This window comes from Globicephala melas, chromosome 5 (genome assembly GCF_963455315.2).
Source record: "Globicephala melas chromosome 5, mGloMel1.2, whole genome shotgun sequence".
Taxonomy (NCBI): Eukaryota; Metazoa; Chordata; class Mammalia; order Artiodactyla; family Delphinidae; genus Globicephala; species Globicephala melas.
The window spans coordinates 110,186,474-110,205,751 of NC_083318.1; the positions used below are offsets into that span (position 1 = coordinate 110,186,474).

Consider the following 19,278-nt stretch of genomic DNA (forward strand, 5'->3'; position numbering starts at 1 on the left):
TCTCTCTAGTTGAGGCGGACGAGCTCAGTAGTTGTGGCACGCAGGCTTAGTTGCCCCGCAGCATGTGGGATCTTAGTTCCCTGACCAAGGATTGAACCCACATCCCCTGCCTTGGAAGGCGATTTCTTTACCACTGAACCAGCAGGGAAGTCCCTCTTATCTTTACTTTTTTTTTTTTTTTTTTGACTGCATTGGGTCTTTGTTGCTGCAAGCGGGCTTTTTTTCTAGTTGTGGCCAGAGGGGGCTGCTTTTCATTGCGGTGCGCATGCTTCTCATCGCAGTGGCTTCTCTTGTTGTGGAGCACGGGCTCTAGGTGTGTGGGCTTCAGGAGTTGTGGCACACGGGCTCAGTAGTGGTGGTTCGTAAGCTCAGTAGTTGTGGCTCGTGGGCTCTAGAGTGCAGGCTCCATAGTTGTGGTGCACGGGCTTAGTTCCTCCACAGCATGTGGGACCTTCCTGGACCAGGGCTTGAACCTGTATCCCCTGCATTGGAAGGCAATTCTTAACCACTGTGCCACCAGGGAAGTCCCCTCGTATCTTTACTTTTAAGAAAGGTTTTTATTTGAGATGTTCTCTTTTTTTTTTTTTTTTGCCTTCTTATTTTGCTATATTTTATTTTTTCTATCTTAAATGAGCCCTTTCTTCTTGGTGAACAGTTACATAGCCTGTAATTCCTTTGTGAAACCCTCTCTGGTTCTGAATAGTTCTTTCTTGTTGTTTCCAAACACACCATGAATATCTTTCTTAGCAGGTATCTTATATTCTAATTATATTTTCTCCTATATCTCTCAACTACATTGAGATGTTGGAAGAGAGGGACTGTTTGCTGTATAGTTGGTTAACTTCATGACTGAGTCTACAGTAAGTGTTGGGTGTTAGTATATATGCCTGTCAGCCTTCTGATTATTTCATGTCCCTTCTTATTGGATCCTTATGAGAAGCACATCACATTATGTCCTTTTTATATGAGGAAACTGAGGCATACGGAGATTAAATACCTTGCCTGAGCATGAATGTGTCAGAGCCAAGATTTAAAGTCAGGTTGTATGGCTCTAGAGTCTGCTCTTAACCACACTGGTAACTATGGTTTTTTAAAGAATGAATTAATCATGTTTTGAGTTTTTGGTTTTCATGCTTGTTCTTGAACTACTTTTATTTGAAATTTAAGCATAAGACTTACCTATTTGTAGTCGTAGTAGTGTGTGTGTGTGTGTGTGTGTGTGTGTGTGTGTATACATATGTCTCCTTTTAGTCTAATACAAGTAAGACATCCTAGTTTTGTATGCTTTTCAAAGAATCTAATGGTTAGCTAGATATGTTGAGTTAAAAGATTATAGGATTTACTTAAGATATCCAGCTCTTGTGCAGATTAGCAAAAAGTAAAGTTTAAAAGATTAGAACTTCTCTCTCCCCTTCTCTCTCTCTCTGTATATGTGTTTGTGTATAATCATATAATGTTATGCAAAGATATATTTGTCTCATATTACGATTTTTTAAAACAAAATTATTTGAGTTTAACCCTATTTAAATTTCATGTTAATTTTGTTGATCACAGATTCTAACCACATTTTACTTTATCTACCAAGCTGATGTATAATGTATGCAGGCATTGTTAAAGAAATCAGTTTGTCTTTATGGAAAGTGTTTTGTTATCTACTTAAGAATTTTGTGATTTTCATTGTTAATAAGTAACTCTAATGAAGTAATGAAATAATATAAACAATGTTGTGTGTGCAATTGACATACAAGTGGAAACTGTAGCCCTCTTCTTAGTGTTGACTTTACAAATATGTAAAAGCTTCTAAAACAAATTTTTTATTATCTAAAGTAAAATATTAGAAGTTATATTAATCCTCAAATTATTTAAAAATACTGTTTGAAGTCTGCAGTTGTAGAGATAAGAACCCAACATATTGTATCCATTGCATTAAAACAATGAGAAATGGAAGCGATACTTTGATAAGTGTTCTGCCTGTTTTAACCTTGAATGCTATTATCGTGGGGATGATGCTATATCTGTTTCATTGGCGTAGCCTTTTCCACGCTGAGAGAAATCAATACTTTGAGGCATTGGATGACAGAGGAATCACTTTAGAATTAAAGATGGCTGTCACACATTGTCATTGGCTGACTTTCGTTGGCTATTGAGGTTTTTAAGCTTTCATTTTTCTAAGTCTTTTTCAGGAGTCTTTGTAAGATTCCCGAGGACAACTTTTTTTTTTTTTAATGATTAGTCTTTACATCTGAGTTGAGATCAAGTACAAAGACCTCCAAAATTGCAGTATTGAAAAGCTTCTTAATTTGTTGTCCCTTAGGTGATTTCCCTTTTAAATCGTTTACAATGAGACAAGTAATTTATAGTGTAAGTGATTTTGAGATAAAGTGGGACATAAGGTAGTACTGTTAAAAGTGTTTACCAGAAGGTATAGTTAAATAAAAATACAGTACTCTGTGTGTAGCCGTGAAAAAGAATGAAGATAGAACTATATGTCCTGACATGGAATGATGTATAGTTTGATTCTGTTTATATAGGCACTACATCTTACTGTTAACAGTGACTACCTCTGTAGAAAACAATTAGCCAAACAGGGAGGAGGTGGAAGAGAGAACTTTCTTTTTATTTCATATAAGTCATTACCTTTTTATTTGAGTATAAGTTTGTTTTAAAAACGGAAACACAAAACTTGTAAAACCAATACATTTCAATTGCTTAATTAAAATTAAATGTTACTAAATTAGGCGAAAGGGTTATATAATATTTAAAAGATTTTAGCCTTGAACTATTTTTGTTTTAAATTTTATTTATTTTTGGCTGCGTTGGGTCTTCATTGCTGCGCACGGGCTTTTCTCTAGTTGCGGCGAGCGGGGGCTACTCTTCATTGTGGTGCACGGGCTTCGAATTGTGGTGGCTTCTCTTGTTGCAGAGCACAGGCTTTAAGTGCGCGGGCTTCAGTAGTTGTGGCATGTGGGCTCAGGAGTTGTGGCTTGCAAGCTGTAGAGCACAGCCTTAGTAGTTGTGGTGCACGGGCTTAGTTGCTCTGCAGCATGTGAGATCTTTCTGGACCAGGGCTCAAACATGTGTCCCCTGCATTGGCAGACAGATTCTTAATCACTGCGCCACCAGGGAAGTCCCCTTTAGCCTTGAACATTTTAACTGGAATTTATTTTTATTTCACAATATTATGCAAATTTCATGAAAATTTGCTTTATAACCTGTTCCTCTTAAAATATACTGCAATTTAACTCTAGAAGAAATGTGCATTTAACATTACCTCCTTTTCCTGATGCTGAAAGAAAGTGATTGTGAGAAGCCTTGTATGCATGCTCCATTAAGCTAAATTATGTCATTTTATGAAATGACTTATTTGCTTCTGTTTTTTCTTTCAACACTTAAATATTTTTTTTATCATTGTAATTTCTTTTTCAGTTTTTGAACTTTATATAAATGGAATCAAAGTTGGTTTTGTCTGGCATTTTTGGTTCAACATTATGTTTGTGAGATTCATTTGATTTGTTTTCCTATTTCATTTTCAGTGCTGTATGGTATTCTGTTATATTAGTAGAGCAGTAGTTTTTCACAATCTCTTCTGCTATTGATTGGCAATTCAGTTGTTTCCCATTTTTAACTGTTATGAACAATGCTGCTTTGAACATTTTGTAGTCTTTTGATGTACACGCTCATATATATCTGTAAGGTGGACTTAACTTGACTGTAAAGTATTCATGTTTTTAGTTTTAATAGATACTGCCAAACTCCCTTGCAAAATCATGTAACACTCCCAACATCAGTGTATAGCTGTTCTCATTACTCCAAATTTTCATTAACAATTGGTTACCACTTTTAATTTTAGCATTCTGGTAGTTGTGTAATAGTAATTCATTGTGTTTTATTTTGGATTTCATTTACAAATTCAACTGTACATCTTTTCTCCTGCTTGTTATGTATTATCTTTCTTTTTTTTTTTTTGCGGTATGCGGGCCTCTCACTGTTGTGGCCTCTCCCATTGCGGAGCACAGGCTCCAGACGCGCAGGCCCAGCGGCCATGGCTCACGGGCCCAGCCGCTCCGTGGCATGTGGGATCTTCCTGGACCGGGGCATGAACCCGTGTCCCCTGCATCAGCAGGCGGACTCTCAACCACTGCGCCACCAGGGAAGCCCTGTATTATCTATTTTTTATTGTACTTTTATGAAGTACCTGTTTATCTTTTTCCCAGTTTATTACTTATATGTCTTACTGGTTATCTGTCTTATTGATTTATAGGGGGTATTTACCTACTTGGTATATGAGCTAATTTTTTCAATAAGAATTTTTTAACTATGTTCTTCTCAGTGCCTTGTCTATTCATTTTTAAAAAACTTCTTAAATATAATTTATTGAATAAGTATAGTTCATACGTAATAAAATACACCTGTTTTAAATATACAGTTTGATGAGTTTTGACAAGTGTATATACCTTTGTAACTGTCATAATCAAGATATGGAAAATTTCTGTCATCTCAGAGAATTCCCTTGTGATTCACTGTGGTCAGTTCCTCTCCACATATACATACCCAACCCTAGGCAACTGCTCATCTGGTTTCTGTTATTATAGATACTTTGGCATGGTATACAATTTCATATAAATGGAATTACATAGTAGTTAACTCAAATTTCTGGATTGTTTTTGTCAGTATAAAGTTTTTGATATTAATCCACATTGTTGTGTGTGTATCACTCCTTTGTTTCATTTTATTACTGAGCAGTATTACTTTGTTTACCCATTCATCTATAGGTGGATATTGGGTATTTCCAGTGTTCGGGTCTTATGATTAAAAGCACTATGGGCATATTCATATAATACATTTTTGTGGAAATATGTTATCATTCATTTTGAAGAAATACTTAGGATTGGAATTGCTAGGTGCTGTTGCAAGTTTATATTTAGGCTTAGAAGAAACTGCCAAACTATTTTCTAAAGTAGTTGTAGATTTTATACTTCATCTGGCTAGTTGGTAGTTATGAGAGTTCCATTTCATCCACATCCTTGCCAGTGTTTGATATTGTCAGTCCCTGTAATTTCAGCCCTGCTAGTATGTATATAGTGATAGTGTATTGTGGATTATATTTAAATTTCCCTACTGACTAAGCGTTTTTTCACATACATATTAGTCATTTGTATATCTTTTGTAAAATGTCTGTTCAAATCCTTTGTTTATGATTTTAAATTTGTTTGTCTTATTGCATTGTAGGAGTTCTTTATCCTGTAAGGAAATCCTTTGTTAATTATATGTATGGTGAATATTTTTTCTCATTGCCTTTTCTCTTGCATTTTCATTTTCTAAATGGTGCCTTTTAAAGAGCAGATTTTATAAATTTCGATGAAGTCTAATTTGGCAGTTTTTCTATGGTTATGATTTTCTTTTATGGTTTCCAGTCTAAGAATTTCGGTCTAGGTAATCTCTGCCTACACCAAGTTCATCAGATTTTCTGCTACTTTTTTTTCTAGAAGTGCTGTAATGTTATATGTAGATCTTTGATTCATTTTGAATTAAGCATTTTTTGTATGGTATGAGGTGAAGACAAATTTCTTTCTTTTTTTTTTCCCCTGTGAGTGGCTAGATGTTTTAGCACTAGTTGTTGAAAATATTCTTTTTTTCATTTAAAAACCTATGCTCTATTGATTTCTAATTTTTAGTGTGATTCAAAGAGTATAAAATTCTACAATTTCACTTCTCTTTTGTAAAATTGTTTTGCTATTATTGTTTTCTTTTTTGTTCAGGTATATTTTGGACTCACCTTGCCAATTTCCATAGGAAGTCCTGCTAAACTTTTAATTAAGATTGGGTTGAATCTATAAAATCAATTTGAAGAGAGTAGATATTTTTAAAAACTGAATTTTTATGTATTTATTTAGTCACATTTTTATTAGCGTATAAATGCGTTACAATGTTGTGTTAGTTTCTGCTGTAAAACAAAGTGAATCAGCTATATGTATACCTATGTCCCCATATACCCTCCCTCTTGAGCCTCCCTCCCACCTTCCCTATCCCATCCCTCTAGGTCATCAAAAAGCACTGAGCTGCTCTTCCTGTGCTATGCAGCAGCTTCCCACTAGCCATCCATTTTATATTTGGTAGTGTGTATATATGTCAATGCTACTCTCTCGCTTCATCCGAGCTTCCCCTTTCCCCGTGCCCTCAAGTCTGTTCTGTACATCTACGTCTTTATTCCTGCCCTGCCACTAGGTTCATCAGTACTGCTTTTGAAAATCCCATATATATGCATTAGCATATGGTATTTGTTTTTCTCTTTCTGACTTACTTCACTCTGTATGACAGACTCTAGGTCCATCCGTCTCACTACAAATTATGCAATTTCATTCCTTTTTATGGCTGCGTAATATACCATTGTATATATGTGCCACATCTTCTTTATCCATTCATCTGTTGATGGACATTTCGGTTGCTTCCATGTCCTGGCTATTGTAAATAGTGCTGCAGTGAACATTGTGGTACATATATCTTTTTAAATTACGGTTTTCTCAGGGTATATGCCCAGTAGTGGGATAGCTGGGTCATATGGTAGTTCTATTTTTAGGTTTTTAAGGAACCTCCATACTGTTCTCCCTAGTGGCTGTATCAATTTACATTCCCACCAGCAGTGCAGGAGGGTTCCCTTTTCTCTACACTCTCTCCAGCATTTATTGTTTTTTTTTTTTTAACATATTTACTGGAGTATAATTGCTTTACAATGGTGTGTTAGTTTCAGCTTTATAACAAAGTGAATCAGCTATATACACACACACACACACACACACACACACACACACACACACACACACACACACACACACACACACACACACACACACACACACACACACATATATCCCCGTATCTCCTCCCTCTTGCATCTCCCTCACACCCTCCCTCTCCCACCACTCAGTGTGGTCACAAGCACTGAGCTGATCTCCCTGTGCTATGTGGCTGCTCCCAACTAGCTATCTGTTTTACATTTGGTAGTGTATATATGTCCATGCCACTCTCTCACTTCGTCCCAGGTTACCCTTCCCCCTCCCTGTGTCCTCAAGTCCATTCTCTATGTCTGCATCTTTATTCCTGTCCTGCCCCTAGGTTTTTCAGAACCATTTTTTTTTAGATTCCATACATATATGTTAGCATACAGTATTTGTTTTTCTCTTTCTGACTTATTTCACTCTAGATCTATCCACCTCACTACAGATAACTCAATTTTGTTTCTTTTCATGGCTGAGTAATATTCCATTGTATATATGTGTCACATCTTCTTTATCCATTTATCTGTCAGTGGATACTTAGGTTGCTTCCATGTCCTGGCTATTGTAAATAGAGCTGCAGTGAACATTGGGGTACATGTGTGTTTTGAATTATGGATTTCTCCAGGTGTATGCCCAGTAGTGGGATTGCTGGGTCGTATGGGAGTTCTATTTTTAGTTTTCTAAGGAACCTCCATACTGTTCTCCATAGTGGCTGTATCAATTTACATTCTCACCTACAGTTCAAGAGGGTTTCCTTTTCTCCACACCCCCTCCAGCATTTCTTGTTTGTGGACTTTTTGATAATGGCCATTCTGACAGTTGTGAGGAGATACCTCATTGTAGTTTTGATTTGCATTTCTCTCATGGCTAGTGATGCTGAGTGTCCTTTCATGTATTTGTTGGCCATCTGTATGTCTTCTCAGGAGAAAAATCTATTTAGGTCTTCTGCCCATTTTTGGACTGGGTTGTTTGTTTTTGTGGTATTGAGCTGCATGAGGTGGTTATATATTTTGGAGATTAATCCCTTGTCAGTTGCTTTGTTTGCAAATATTTTCTCCCATTCTGAGGATTGTCTTTTCATCTTGTTTATGGTTTCCTTTGCTGTGCAAAAGCTTTTAAGTTTCACTCAGTCCCATTTGTTTGTTTTTATTTCCATTTCTCTAGGAGGTGGGTCAAAAAGGATCTTGCTGTGGTTTATGTCATAGAGTGTTCTGCCTGTGTTTTCCTCTAAGAATTTGATAATGTCTGGCATTACATTTAGGTCTTTAATCCATTTTTAGTATATTTTCGTGTATGGTGTTAGGGAATGTTGCAATTTCATACATTCAATTTTCATGTACCTGTCCAGTTTTCCCAGCACCACTTATTGAAGAGGCTGTCTTTTCTCCACTGTATATTCTTGCCTCCTTTATCACAGATAAGTGACCGTATGTGCGTGGGTTTATCTGTGGGCTTTCTGTCCTGTTCCATTGATCTATATTTCTGTTTTTGTGCCAGTACCGTACTGTCTTGATTACTGTGGCTTTGTAGTATAGTCTGAAGTCAGGGAACCTGATTCCTCCAGCTGCATTTTTCGTTCTCAAGATTGCTTTGGCTATTTGGGGTCTTTTGTGTTTCCATACAAATTGTGAAATTTTTTGTTCTAGTTGTGTGAAAAATGCCAGTGGTAGTTTGATAGGGATTTCATGGTGTCTGTAGATTGCTTTGGGTATTAGAGTCATTTTCACAATGTTGATTCTTCCAATCCGAGAACATGGTATATCTCTCCATCTATTTGTATCATCTTTAATTTCTTTCATCAGTGTCTTATAATCTTCTGCATACAGGTCTTTTGTCTCCTTAGGTAGGTTTATTCCTAGATATTTTATTCTTTTTCTTACAGTGGTAAATGGGAGTGTTTTCTTAATTTCACTTTCAGATATTTCATCATTAGTTTATAGGAATTCCAGAGATTTCTGTGCATTAATTTTGTATCCTGCTACTTTACCAAATTCATTGATTAGCTCTAGTAGTTTTCTGGTAGCATCTTTAGGATTCTGTATGTATAGTATCATGTCATCTGCAAACAGTGACAGCTTTACCTCATTTTTTCCGATTTGGATTCCTTTTATTTCTTTTTCTTCAGTGATAGTTGTGGCTAAAGCTTCCAGAACTATGTTGAATAAGAGTGGTGATAGTGGGCAACCTTGTCTTGTTGCTGATCTTAGTGGAAATGGTTTCAGTTTTTCACCACTGAGGACGATGTTGGCTGTGGGTTTGTCATATATGGCCTTTATTATGTTGAGGAAAGTTCCCTATATGCCTAGTTTCTGCAGGGTTTTTATCATAAATGGGTGTTGAATTTTGTCGAAAGCTTTCTCTGCATCTATTGAGATGATCATATGGTTTTGCTCCTTCAATTTGTTAATATGGTGTATCACGTTGATTGATTTGCGTATATTGAGGAATCCTTGCATTCCTGGAATAAACCCCACTTGATCATGGTGTATGATCCTTTTAATGTGGTGTTGGATTCTGTTTGCTAGTATTTTGTTGAGGATTTTTGCATGTATGTTCATGAGTTATATTGGCCTATAGTTTTCTTTCTTTGTGACATCTTTCTTTGGTTTTGGTATCAGGGTAATGGTGGCCTCATAAAATGAGTTTGGGAGTGTTCCTCCCTGTGCTATATTTTGGAACAGTTTGAGAAGGATAGGTGTTAGCTCTTTTCTAAATGTTTGAGAACATTCTAACATTTGCCTGTGAAGCCATCTGGTCCTGGGCTTTTGTTTGTTGGAAGATTTTTAATCACAGTTTCAATTTCAGTGCTTGTGATTGGTCTGTTCATATTTTCTATTTCTTCCTGGTTCGGTCTCAGCAGGTTGTGCATTTCTAAGAATTTGTCCTTTTCTTCCAGGTTGTCCATTTTATTGGCATAGAGTTGCTTGTAGTAATCTCTCATGATCCTTTGTATTTCTGCAGTTTCAGTTGTTACCTCTTCTTTTTCATTTCTAATTCTATTGATTTGAGTCTTCTCCCTTTTTTTCTTGATGAGTCTGGCTAATGGTTTATCAATTTTGTTTATCTTCTCAATGAACCGGCTTTTAGTTTTATTGATCTTTGCTATCGTTTCCTTCATTTCTTTTTCATTTATTTCTCATCTGATCTTTATAATTTCTTTCCTTCTGCTAACTTTGTGGGCTTTTTGTTCTTTTTTCTCTTTGCTTTAGGTTTAAGGTTAGGTTGTTTATTTGAGATGTTTCCTGTTTCTTAAGGTAGGACTGTATTGCTGTAAACTTCCCTCTTAGAACTGCTTTTGCTGCATCCCATAGGTTTAGGGTCATTGTGTCTGCATTGTCATTTGTTTCTAGGTATTTTTTAATTTCCTCTTTGATTTCTTCAGTGATCACTTCGTTATTAAGTAGTGTATTGTTTAGCCTCCATGTGTTTGTATTTTTTACAGGTCTTTTCCTGTAATTGATATCTAGTCTCATAGCGTTGTGGTAGGAAAAGTCACTTGATACGATTTCAATTTTCTTAAATTTACCAAGGCTTGATTTGTGACCCAAGATATGATCTATTCTGGAGAATGTTCCATGAGCACTTGAGAAAAATGTGTATTCTTGTTTTTTTGGATGGAATGTCCTATAAATATCAATTAAGTCCATCTTGTTTAGTGTATCATTTAAACCTTCTGTTTCCTTATTTATTTTCATGTTGGATGATCTGTCCATTGGTGAAAGTGGGGTGTTAAATTCCCCTCCTATGATTGTGTTAGTGTCGATTTCCCCTTTTATGGCTGTTAGTATTTGCCTCATATATTGACTTGCTCCTTTGTTCTGTGCATAAATATTTACAATTGTAATATCTTCTTCTTGGAGCGATCCGTTGATCATTATGTAGTGTCCTTCTTTGTCTCTTGTAATAGTCTTTATTTATTTATTTTGCAGTACGCGGGCCTCTCACTGTTGTGGCCTCTACCCTTGCGGAGCACAGGCTGCGGACACGCAGGCTCAGCGGCCATGGCTCACAGGCCCAGCCACTTTGCGGCATGTGGGATCTTCCTGGACCGGGGCACAAACCCATGTCCCTTGCATCAGCAAGCAGACTCTCAACCACTGTGCCACCAGGGAAGCACCAATAGTCTTATTTTTACAGTCAATTTTGTCTGATATGAGAAGTGCTACTCCAGCTTTCTTTTGATTTCCATTTGCATGGAATATCTTTTTCCATCCCCTCACTTTCAGTCTGTTTGTGTCCCTAGGTCTGAAGTGAGTCTCTTGTAGACAGCCTATATACGGGTCTTGTTTTTTTATCCATTCAGCCAGTCTTTGTCTTTTGGTGGGAGCATTTAATCCATTTACATTTAAGGTAATTATCGATATGTATGGTCCTAGTCCTATATTCTTAATTGTTTTGGGTTTGTTTTTGTAGGTCTTTTCCTTCTCTTGTGTTGCTTGCCTAGAGAAGTTCCTTTAGCATGTGTTGTAAAGCTGGTTTCGTGGTGCTGAACCCTCTCAGCTTTTGCTTGTCTGTAAAGGTTTTAATTTCTCCATCAAATCTGAATGAGATCCTTGCTGGGTAGCGTAGTCTTGGTTGTAGGTTTCTCTCCTTCATCACTTTAAATATGTCCTGCCAGTCCCTTCTGGCTTGCAGAGTTTCTGCTGAAAGATCAGCTGTTAACCTTATGGGGATTCCCTTGTGTGTTATTTGTTGTTTTTCCCTTGCTGCTTTTAATATGTTTTCTTTGTATTCAATTTTTGACAGTTTGATTAATATGTGTCTTGGCATGTATCTCCTTGGATTTATCCTTTATGGGACTCTCTGTGCTTCCTGGACTTAACTATTTTCTTTCCCATATTAGGGAAGTTTTCAACTAGAATCTCTTCAAATATTTTCTCAGTCCCTTCCTTTTTCTCTTCTTCTTTCGGGACCCCTATAATTCAAATGTTGGTGCGTTTAAGGACCCAGAGGTCTCTGAGACTGTCCTCAATTCTTTTCATTCTTTTTTTTTTTTCTGCTCTGTGATAGTTATTTCCACTATTTTATCTTCCAGGTCACTTTTCCGTTTTTCTGCCTCTGTTATTCTGCTATTGATCCCTTTTAGAGTATTTTTAATTTCCTTTATTGTGTTGTTCATCATTGCTTGTTTCCTCTTTAGTTCTTCTAGGTCCTTGTTTAATGTTTCTTGCCTTTTCTGTATTCTATTTCCAAGATTTTGGATCATCTTTACTATCATTATTCTGAATTCTTTTTCAGGTAGACTGCCCATTTCCTCTTCATTTGTTAGGTCTGTTTGGTGTTTTACCTTGCTCCTTCATCTGCTGTGTGTTTTTCTGTCTTCTCCTTTTGCTTATCTTACTGTGTTTGGGGTCTCTTTTTCGCAGGCTCCAGGTTCGAGGTTCCCATTGTTTTTGGTTTCTGTCCGCAGTGGCCAAGGTTGGTTCAGTGGGTTGTGTAGGCTTCCTGGTGGAGGGGAGTAGTGCCTCTGTTCTTGTGGATGAGGCTTGTTCTTGTCTTTCTGGTGGGCAGGTTGTCTGGTGGTGTGTTTTGGGATGTCTGTGGCCTTATTATGATTTTAGGCAGCCTCTTTGCTAATAGATGGGGCTGTGTTCCTGTCTTGCTAGTTGTTTTGCATATGGTGGCCAGCACTATAGCTTTCCGGTCATTGAGTGAAGCTGGGTCTTGGCGTTGAGTTGGAGATCTCTGGGAGATTTTCGCCATTTGATATTATGTGGAGGTGGGAGGTCTCTTGTGGACCAGTGTCCTGAAGTTGGCTCTTCCTCCTCAGAGGCACAGCACTGACTCCTCCCTGGAGCACCAAGAGCCTTTCATCCACACGTTTCAGAGTAAAAGGGAGAAAAAATGGAAAGAAAGAAAGAAAGAGGATAAAATAAAGTAAGATAAAATAAAATAAATTTATTAAAATAAAGAATAATTGTTAAGAAAAAAAACAAAAAAATGGACAGAACCCTAGGTCAAATGGTGGAAGCAAAGCTATACAGTCAAAATCTCACACAGAAGCATACATAAACACACAAAAAGAGGAAAAGGGAACAAAATATGTATATTGTTGCTCCCAAAGTCCACCTCCTCAATTTGGGATGATTCCTTGTCTATTCAGGTATTCCACAGATGCAGGGTACATCAGGCTGATTGTGGAGATTTCATCAGCTGCTCCTGAGGCTGCTGGGAGAGATTTCCCTTTCTTTTCTTTGTTTTCACTGCTCCTGGGGTTTAGCTTTGGATTTGGCCCCGCCTCTGTGTGTAGGTCGCCTGAGGGCATCTGTTCTTCACTCAGACTGGACAGGGTTAAAGGAGCAGCTGATTTGGAGGCTCTGGCTCACTCAGTCCAGGGTGAGGGAGGGGTTTGGATGCGGGGCGAGCCTGCGGCGGCAGAGCCCTGTGTGACTTGCACCAGCCTGAGGCGCGCCCTGCATCCTCCCAGGGAAGTTGTCCCTGGATCCCGGGACCCTGGCAGTGGCGGGCTGCACAGGCTCCCTTAAGGGGACGTGTGGATAGTGACCTGTGCTCGCACACAGGCTTCTTGGTGGTGGCAGCATCAGTCTAAGCGTCTCATGCCGGTCTCTGGGGTTCGCGCTGATATCCGAGGCTCTCGCTCGCTCGTTTCTGGAGCTCCTTTAGGCGGCGCTCTTAATCCCCTCTCCTCGCGCATCAGGAAACAAAGAGGGAAGAAAAAGTCTCTTCCCTCTTCGGCAGGTCTGGACTTTTTCCCGGACTCCCTCCTGGCTAGCCGTGGCGCACTAGCCCCCTTCAGGCTGTGTTCACGCTGCCAACCCCAGTCCTCTGCCTTAATTGCTTTTGGAAAAAAAATCGATTAAGGTGACATGTTTTTCTCCTTTTTTTCTGTTTTATAGTGAATTATACTGATTGATATTTAAATATTAAACCAGCTTTGTATTTCATAGATAAACTCTACTTCATCCTGATGTATAATCCATTTTATAGGTAGTATTTTGTTGAAAGTTTTTGTGTTTATTTGGGCAAATTATACTAGTGTTTAGTTTTATATTCCTTTAATGCAAAATTGGATGCACTGTATTCCTTAGCTTCTGTCATCTGATTTTAATATTTGTATTATTTCTTCCTTCAGTATTTAATATTTTCTAATATAAAATTGAAAGCGATAAATTTTATTTTAAATGCTGTTGTGGCCAATTCCCACAAATTTTTCTAATTTTCCTTCTGATTTCATGTTTTTTCCATATTTTGTTACTTGGAGATGAATTGCTTAATTTCCAATTATTTTGGAATTTTTCATATTTTTTTCCATTTTTATATTCAGCCAAAGAATCAAAAGGATCTATTTCTGTATCTCTTTTTCTGCGTGAGTTCCTCTTTAGTAGTTTGCCTTTCAAATTCCCATCTTACATTCTCAATAAACATCTTTATTCTTGTTTCACCTGTAAAAGCTGTAGGAGAAATATACTTTCTGGGTCTTGAAAATGTCTTGAGGATATTTCGGAAATAGCGTATAATCTGTATCTGGCATATAGGATGGATAGACAAGCATGTAAAAGATTATATGCCATGGTAGTGAATTATAAGAAGGCCACGCACACACAGATCTAGCTAGTAAAATTTGGTTCTAATTGTTTGATATTTTAGACAATCATGTTTTTTTTGAGGATGGGGTATATAAATATATCTGTGTTTTACCAAGGTAAATTCTTCTAGGAACAATTCTGGGACTGCTCATAAAATGAGAGAAGATTATTTGAAGAGCTGAGTTGTGAGTGAATAAAGATCTACGTTAGGACAGTGATAAGAGTGGTTAAGAGGTTTTGCTAAGTGTAGTGGTGGGATATGAAGTGCGGGAACTTGAGAAGTCACAGATGACAGAAATAGAAAAGCTTTCCCTTTTCAGTTTAGTAGCATGTTTCGGATAAAGGTGGTAGGTTCAGTTTTGTACATTTTTAATTTTAGGTACTTATTGAATGATTGAAGACTATCCTACAAATAGAATTGTGGGTTTGAATTTAGGAAAACAGCTGTGTTAGATACGAAAAATTTGACAGCTAGATCTAAGTTGATAATAATACATGATATGGGAGTGGATGATATTGCCAGGGGACATATGACAAAGCCTTGAGAAAATGCCAGCATACTGGGAAATGATGCAGAAAACGTCTGACCACCAAGAATGGTGATCAGAGTGATAGCAGAAGGATAATAGAAAAATCTGCTTAATTTTAAGTTCACTCCTCTCTGAGCTTTCATAAAAAGGACACATAGTAAACTTAGGTAGAGACGTAGCATCTGGAAGGAAAGACTGAATGTGGTATTGTCTTCATTTCTTTATTTACATTTAAAGAGCCAGAATAGTTACTTGAATTATAAATGTTCAGTCTAAATTGTTTCTCTCTTTATTTTCACCCTGCAAGTAAGTGAATTTTTTTTCAAAACTAGGTGTATTTATATTTTATTAATTCTATGCTAATAAATCTTAGATTTCTTTAGCAATAATCAATTATATTTGAATTAGTAGTTTCCAAGATGCTTATTTCTTTTGTTTTTAAGATTCAGATTTTTGGGGGTTATTGTTGTGACGTCTTATTACTTAGTTTATGTGTTGCTTAAAATAGGAATATAGAAAAGTTGATGTAAAGTAAAATTGAATGCAAGTACTAGACCTGGCCCTTGATTTTATTGATAGATGGTACATTTTGGCAAGGTCTCTTGGGGTACCTCCAAAGTTTAAACACAAGCACACACACACAAATATATACTCCTTCAATAAGTAACGTGTGTTTGATCTTGAAGCAGAATTCCTCATCTGTACTTGACTTTGAGTGATATGTCATATGTTGAATTTGTTATTGGTTTTTAATAAGAATATATTCAAATTCCATTTTTAAGTTTTAAAGAATAGATACAAGTTCAGTATATCTTTACAAAACATTCTTGTTTGGTTTCCTTTTATCATGTTTTAAGGTTACATGTGACTATAATGTTCCACAATGAGACAGAGATTGATAATCAGGAAAGAATAGCCCTTTAGTGTGATTTATATCTATAGATTTTATGTCAGATATGAAAAGTTGCTGTTTAAATTGTAAAGGAGGATCCATTAAGGAACACTTTAAACCATTTTACTATTTAACATACCTTGAACTCTTCTTTATAGAATTATGCCTTTTAAAGCAAACTTTAGTTGCTTACCAAATGTTTGCAAAATATGATTTGATAAAGTTAAATTATTCTAATATTAATAAAATACAGAAATAATAGCCTTTAAAATAGTACATTTAATATGAAGGTATGTGGTGTTTCAGGGGAGTATAGAAGCCAGTTATTTTCTAATTTCCATCAGTAATTTTAATTTCCTCTTGTCAGGTAAGGTTAGACAAGGGTAGACTATGTATATAGTAGGGAATGGTGAAGGTATAAAAATTCTTCAGATGTCTCCCATTTTGTCCTGTTGTCCTATTGGTTTCAGTGTATGGTTGGGTTAGATGTGAAATAACCTGTAGGTTGTTGCCTAGTTCTGGGATGAATCTCTGAAAATATCACATAGCAGTTGACATTTTTGTTACAATGGAATCATTCCCTAGTTATCTTCACTTAAACTACTCCCCTTCAAGTATTTATTAATCATATTTTCTTTTATTTGCTCAAATCATATTTTTGACAAACTGAATTGTCCTATGGTTTGGCTCAGTCTTTTTAATGTACTGTCCAGCATTTGCCTTTAATTTCTTATAAATGTAATTTCTAACATGATTTATTTTCTTCATATCAGTGTTTAGGTAAAAGAAGTACTTTGCCTTTACTAGTGTACAAAAACTAACCTCTTAGAGGTTGGCCAAAATCTTCCAATTGTACAATTCCTAGAGCTAATATAATCCTCTCATTGTGCAGATGAAAACAGTTAGACCTGGCGAGGTAAAGTGAATTAGTTGCCCAAGACTGACAAGAGATACTACCAAGGATGATGCTTTAGTCTGGTTTTTGATTTGCTTCCCAATCTTACGTTTATTCATATGCATATATAATATATATTCATATATATTGAATATAATATATATTATATGATATGTGTGAAAGGGACTTAAGCATCTGCAAATTTTGGTATTCGTAGGGGTCCTGGATCCTATTCCCCCCACCCTATAGCAAGGGACTACTGTACTTTTATTCCCACTTCCCTCCTCACAATCTGTAAGGAGTGAGGATTCTCCAGGGCAAAGGCTATCAAGCTAAGTCAACTTTTTATCCCTATAGCCTAGTGTTTTGCACAGACTAAGAGATATTTGATTCCTTATGCATGTACATAAACACCATATCAGTTGGGCTGCTTATGGTGTTAGGAGCAGAAAACCCACTTCACACTGGCCTTCAATTACTGAACAGGAGCTTACAGGTTCTAGTAAAAAGTCTTAGGAAAAAAAGAAAGGTCTCACAGAAAGTATAAAGGTAGGCTGGTCTTTGATCCAGAAGTTCATGATTCCATTTGGAATAAACTCTTACTGTTTATTTCTGTAATTCTCATAGCTCTGCTCCCTTTGGGTTTTGGCTTCATCCTCAGGCTTGCTTCTCTCCTACAGAAAGAGCTTTCAATACTCCTGGAATTATGTACTTCCTGTTTTACACTGTAAGAGGAAGGAAGGAATTACCCAGCAAAACTTCTGACCTTTCCTCTTAATTGTACCAATTAGATCAAGTGCTGTTCCCTTAGACAGTTTGTCAGTGTGGGTGTGATTATTACTCTCATTGGTTTAGGACAGTTAAGGCCCTCTCTTATTGCAGGGACAGTGCTGGGGATGGTGTATAGCAACAATCTATCTAAACTGTCATACAGTAGGAAAGGGCTCCAACATCAAATTTTTATTACTCATCATAGGTTGTGTATACATGTGGATGTATATGTGAGCTTTCATTTGGAGCTTAAGGGAAAGGATCCCAATAGACTCTGTGACCAGAATTAAGTTTACATTAATTGTTTTTTTAATTTTAAACAATTAACTAGGTAGTATAGCACCATAAACATGACACCACAAGTGTCTGAATTCCAAAAGAAAAGAAATAAGCAACTTGGAAACTAGTGATTGTATTGTACTGAGTATTGCTAAAGAATCCTAAAATTTTTTGGCAAAATTGATATCTAAGAAAGTACTTTTCAAGCTTTAATGTATAAATCACCTGGGGATCTCATTAAAATCCAGATTTTGATTTAGTAGGTATGGAGTGGGACCTATAATTCTGCATTTTTAATAAGTTCCTAGGTGATTCTAGTGCTGGTGGTCCATTTTACAGAGCTGGGGTTTAAAAGACCAAACTGTTTTTGTCATTTTCTAAAGGTGTTGAGAACCAGCTCAGTTTACTGTTGCAGGCCACCAATGTCTCTTTTCTGGACTTCTGCAGTAGCCTCCCTCCTTAACCCTCTTGTCCCACTACAATCCATTCTCTAAATGGAGCTTATAGTGATCATTTTAATATGTAAATCAATCACGTCACTTCTGTAATTAACCTTCTGCTGGTATTCCATTGCATTAGAATGAAATCTAAACTCTTTACCATAACTACACTGTACTAAATGATGCAGCCCCTGCCTGCCTCTCCAAACTCATTTCATACCACTCTTCCCTTTATTCACTTTGCTTGAGTGCTTTGCAACCGCCCTTCATGCTGCTTGTAATGTGGACCCTGCATCTTCACATGACTGGCTTCTTCTCTTTATTCAAGTCTCTGCTTAAATATTAACCACTTCTGAGTGTATCTTATGAGTGACTTCAGAGAAATAAATTCTTGAGGGATTGTTGTAATGAGAGTAGATCACCAACTCTGTCAATTCAGTTAAAGAGTGATGTAAAAGTCACTTTAAAGTTTTGGTTGGTTCAGTTCATATTAGAGATTATTTCATAATGCATGTAAAGGGTTTGTTTCCATATTTTTATAGTATTAATAGATATTTCTTTTTCCTATCCAAGTCACTGTGTGCCCAGTATTCAGCAGACAGACGAGAAGATGAGAAGATGTGTGATCATTTGATAAGAGCAGCCAAATATCGAGACCATGTGACAGCAACTCAGCTAATCCAGAAAATTATCAACATTCTCACAGACAAGCATGGAGCCTGGGGAAATTCTGCAGTGAGGTAAAGTTATACCTTTAGGATTTGGCCACTGATTTTCTGTAGAAGTCCTTGGTTTAGATAAATGGCTTTGGATATGATCAAGGCCAGATGAAGAACAAAGTAATTTAATTTTGTATTTTATCTTCTGCAATGAATTTAAAGCAAAGGGGAAGGAGAAAATCAGTATGGCTATAGTTATGGATCTTTGTGGAAATTTCAATTCCCTTCAACTACTTCAAAAAGAATAGTTGCTCATATATTTATTTATTTTGAAGTGAACTGTTAAGGGAAGTAGTTAGTGTAAACTGCTTTTACTAGTTGCACTTATATCTGAATTTATACAAGTACAATACTTTATTTAAAGAAACTATTCCCTATTTTACACTTTTGAGTTTTTAACACAAATTTGAAAACATAATAATATGTGTT

At 36.7% G+C, this 19,278-nt stretch overlaps 1 protein-coding gene across 1 annotated transcript in view; it reads left to right on the forward strand.

Moving 5' to 3' along the window:
• The window catches only part of LRBA (LPS responsive beige-like anchor protein), a 732,049-nt gene that overhangs the window by 328,756 nt on the left and 384,015 nt on the right, over positions 1-19,278 (forward strand). The window contains exon 37 of the mRNA XM_030878183.2: positions 18,704-18,870. Within this exon, the coding sequence (XP_030734043.1) occupies positions 18,704-18,870 (167 nt within the window). The remainder of the gene's footprint in view (positions 1-18,703; positions 18,871-19,278) is intronic.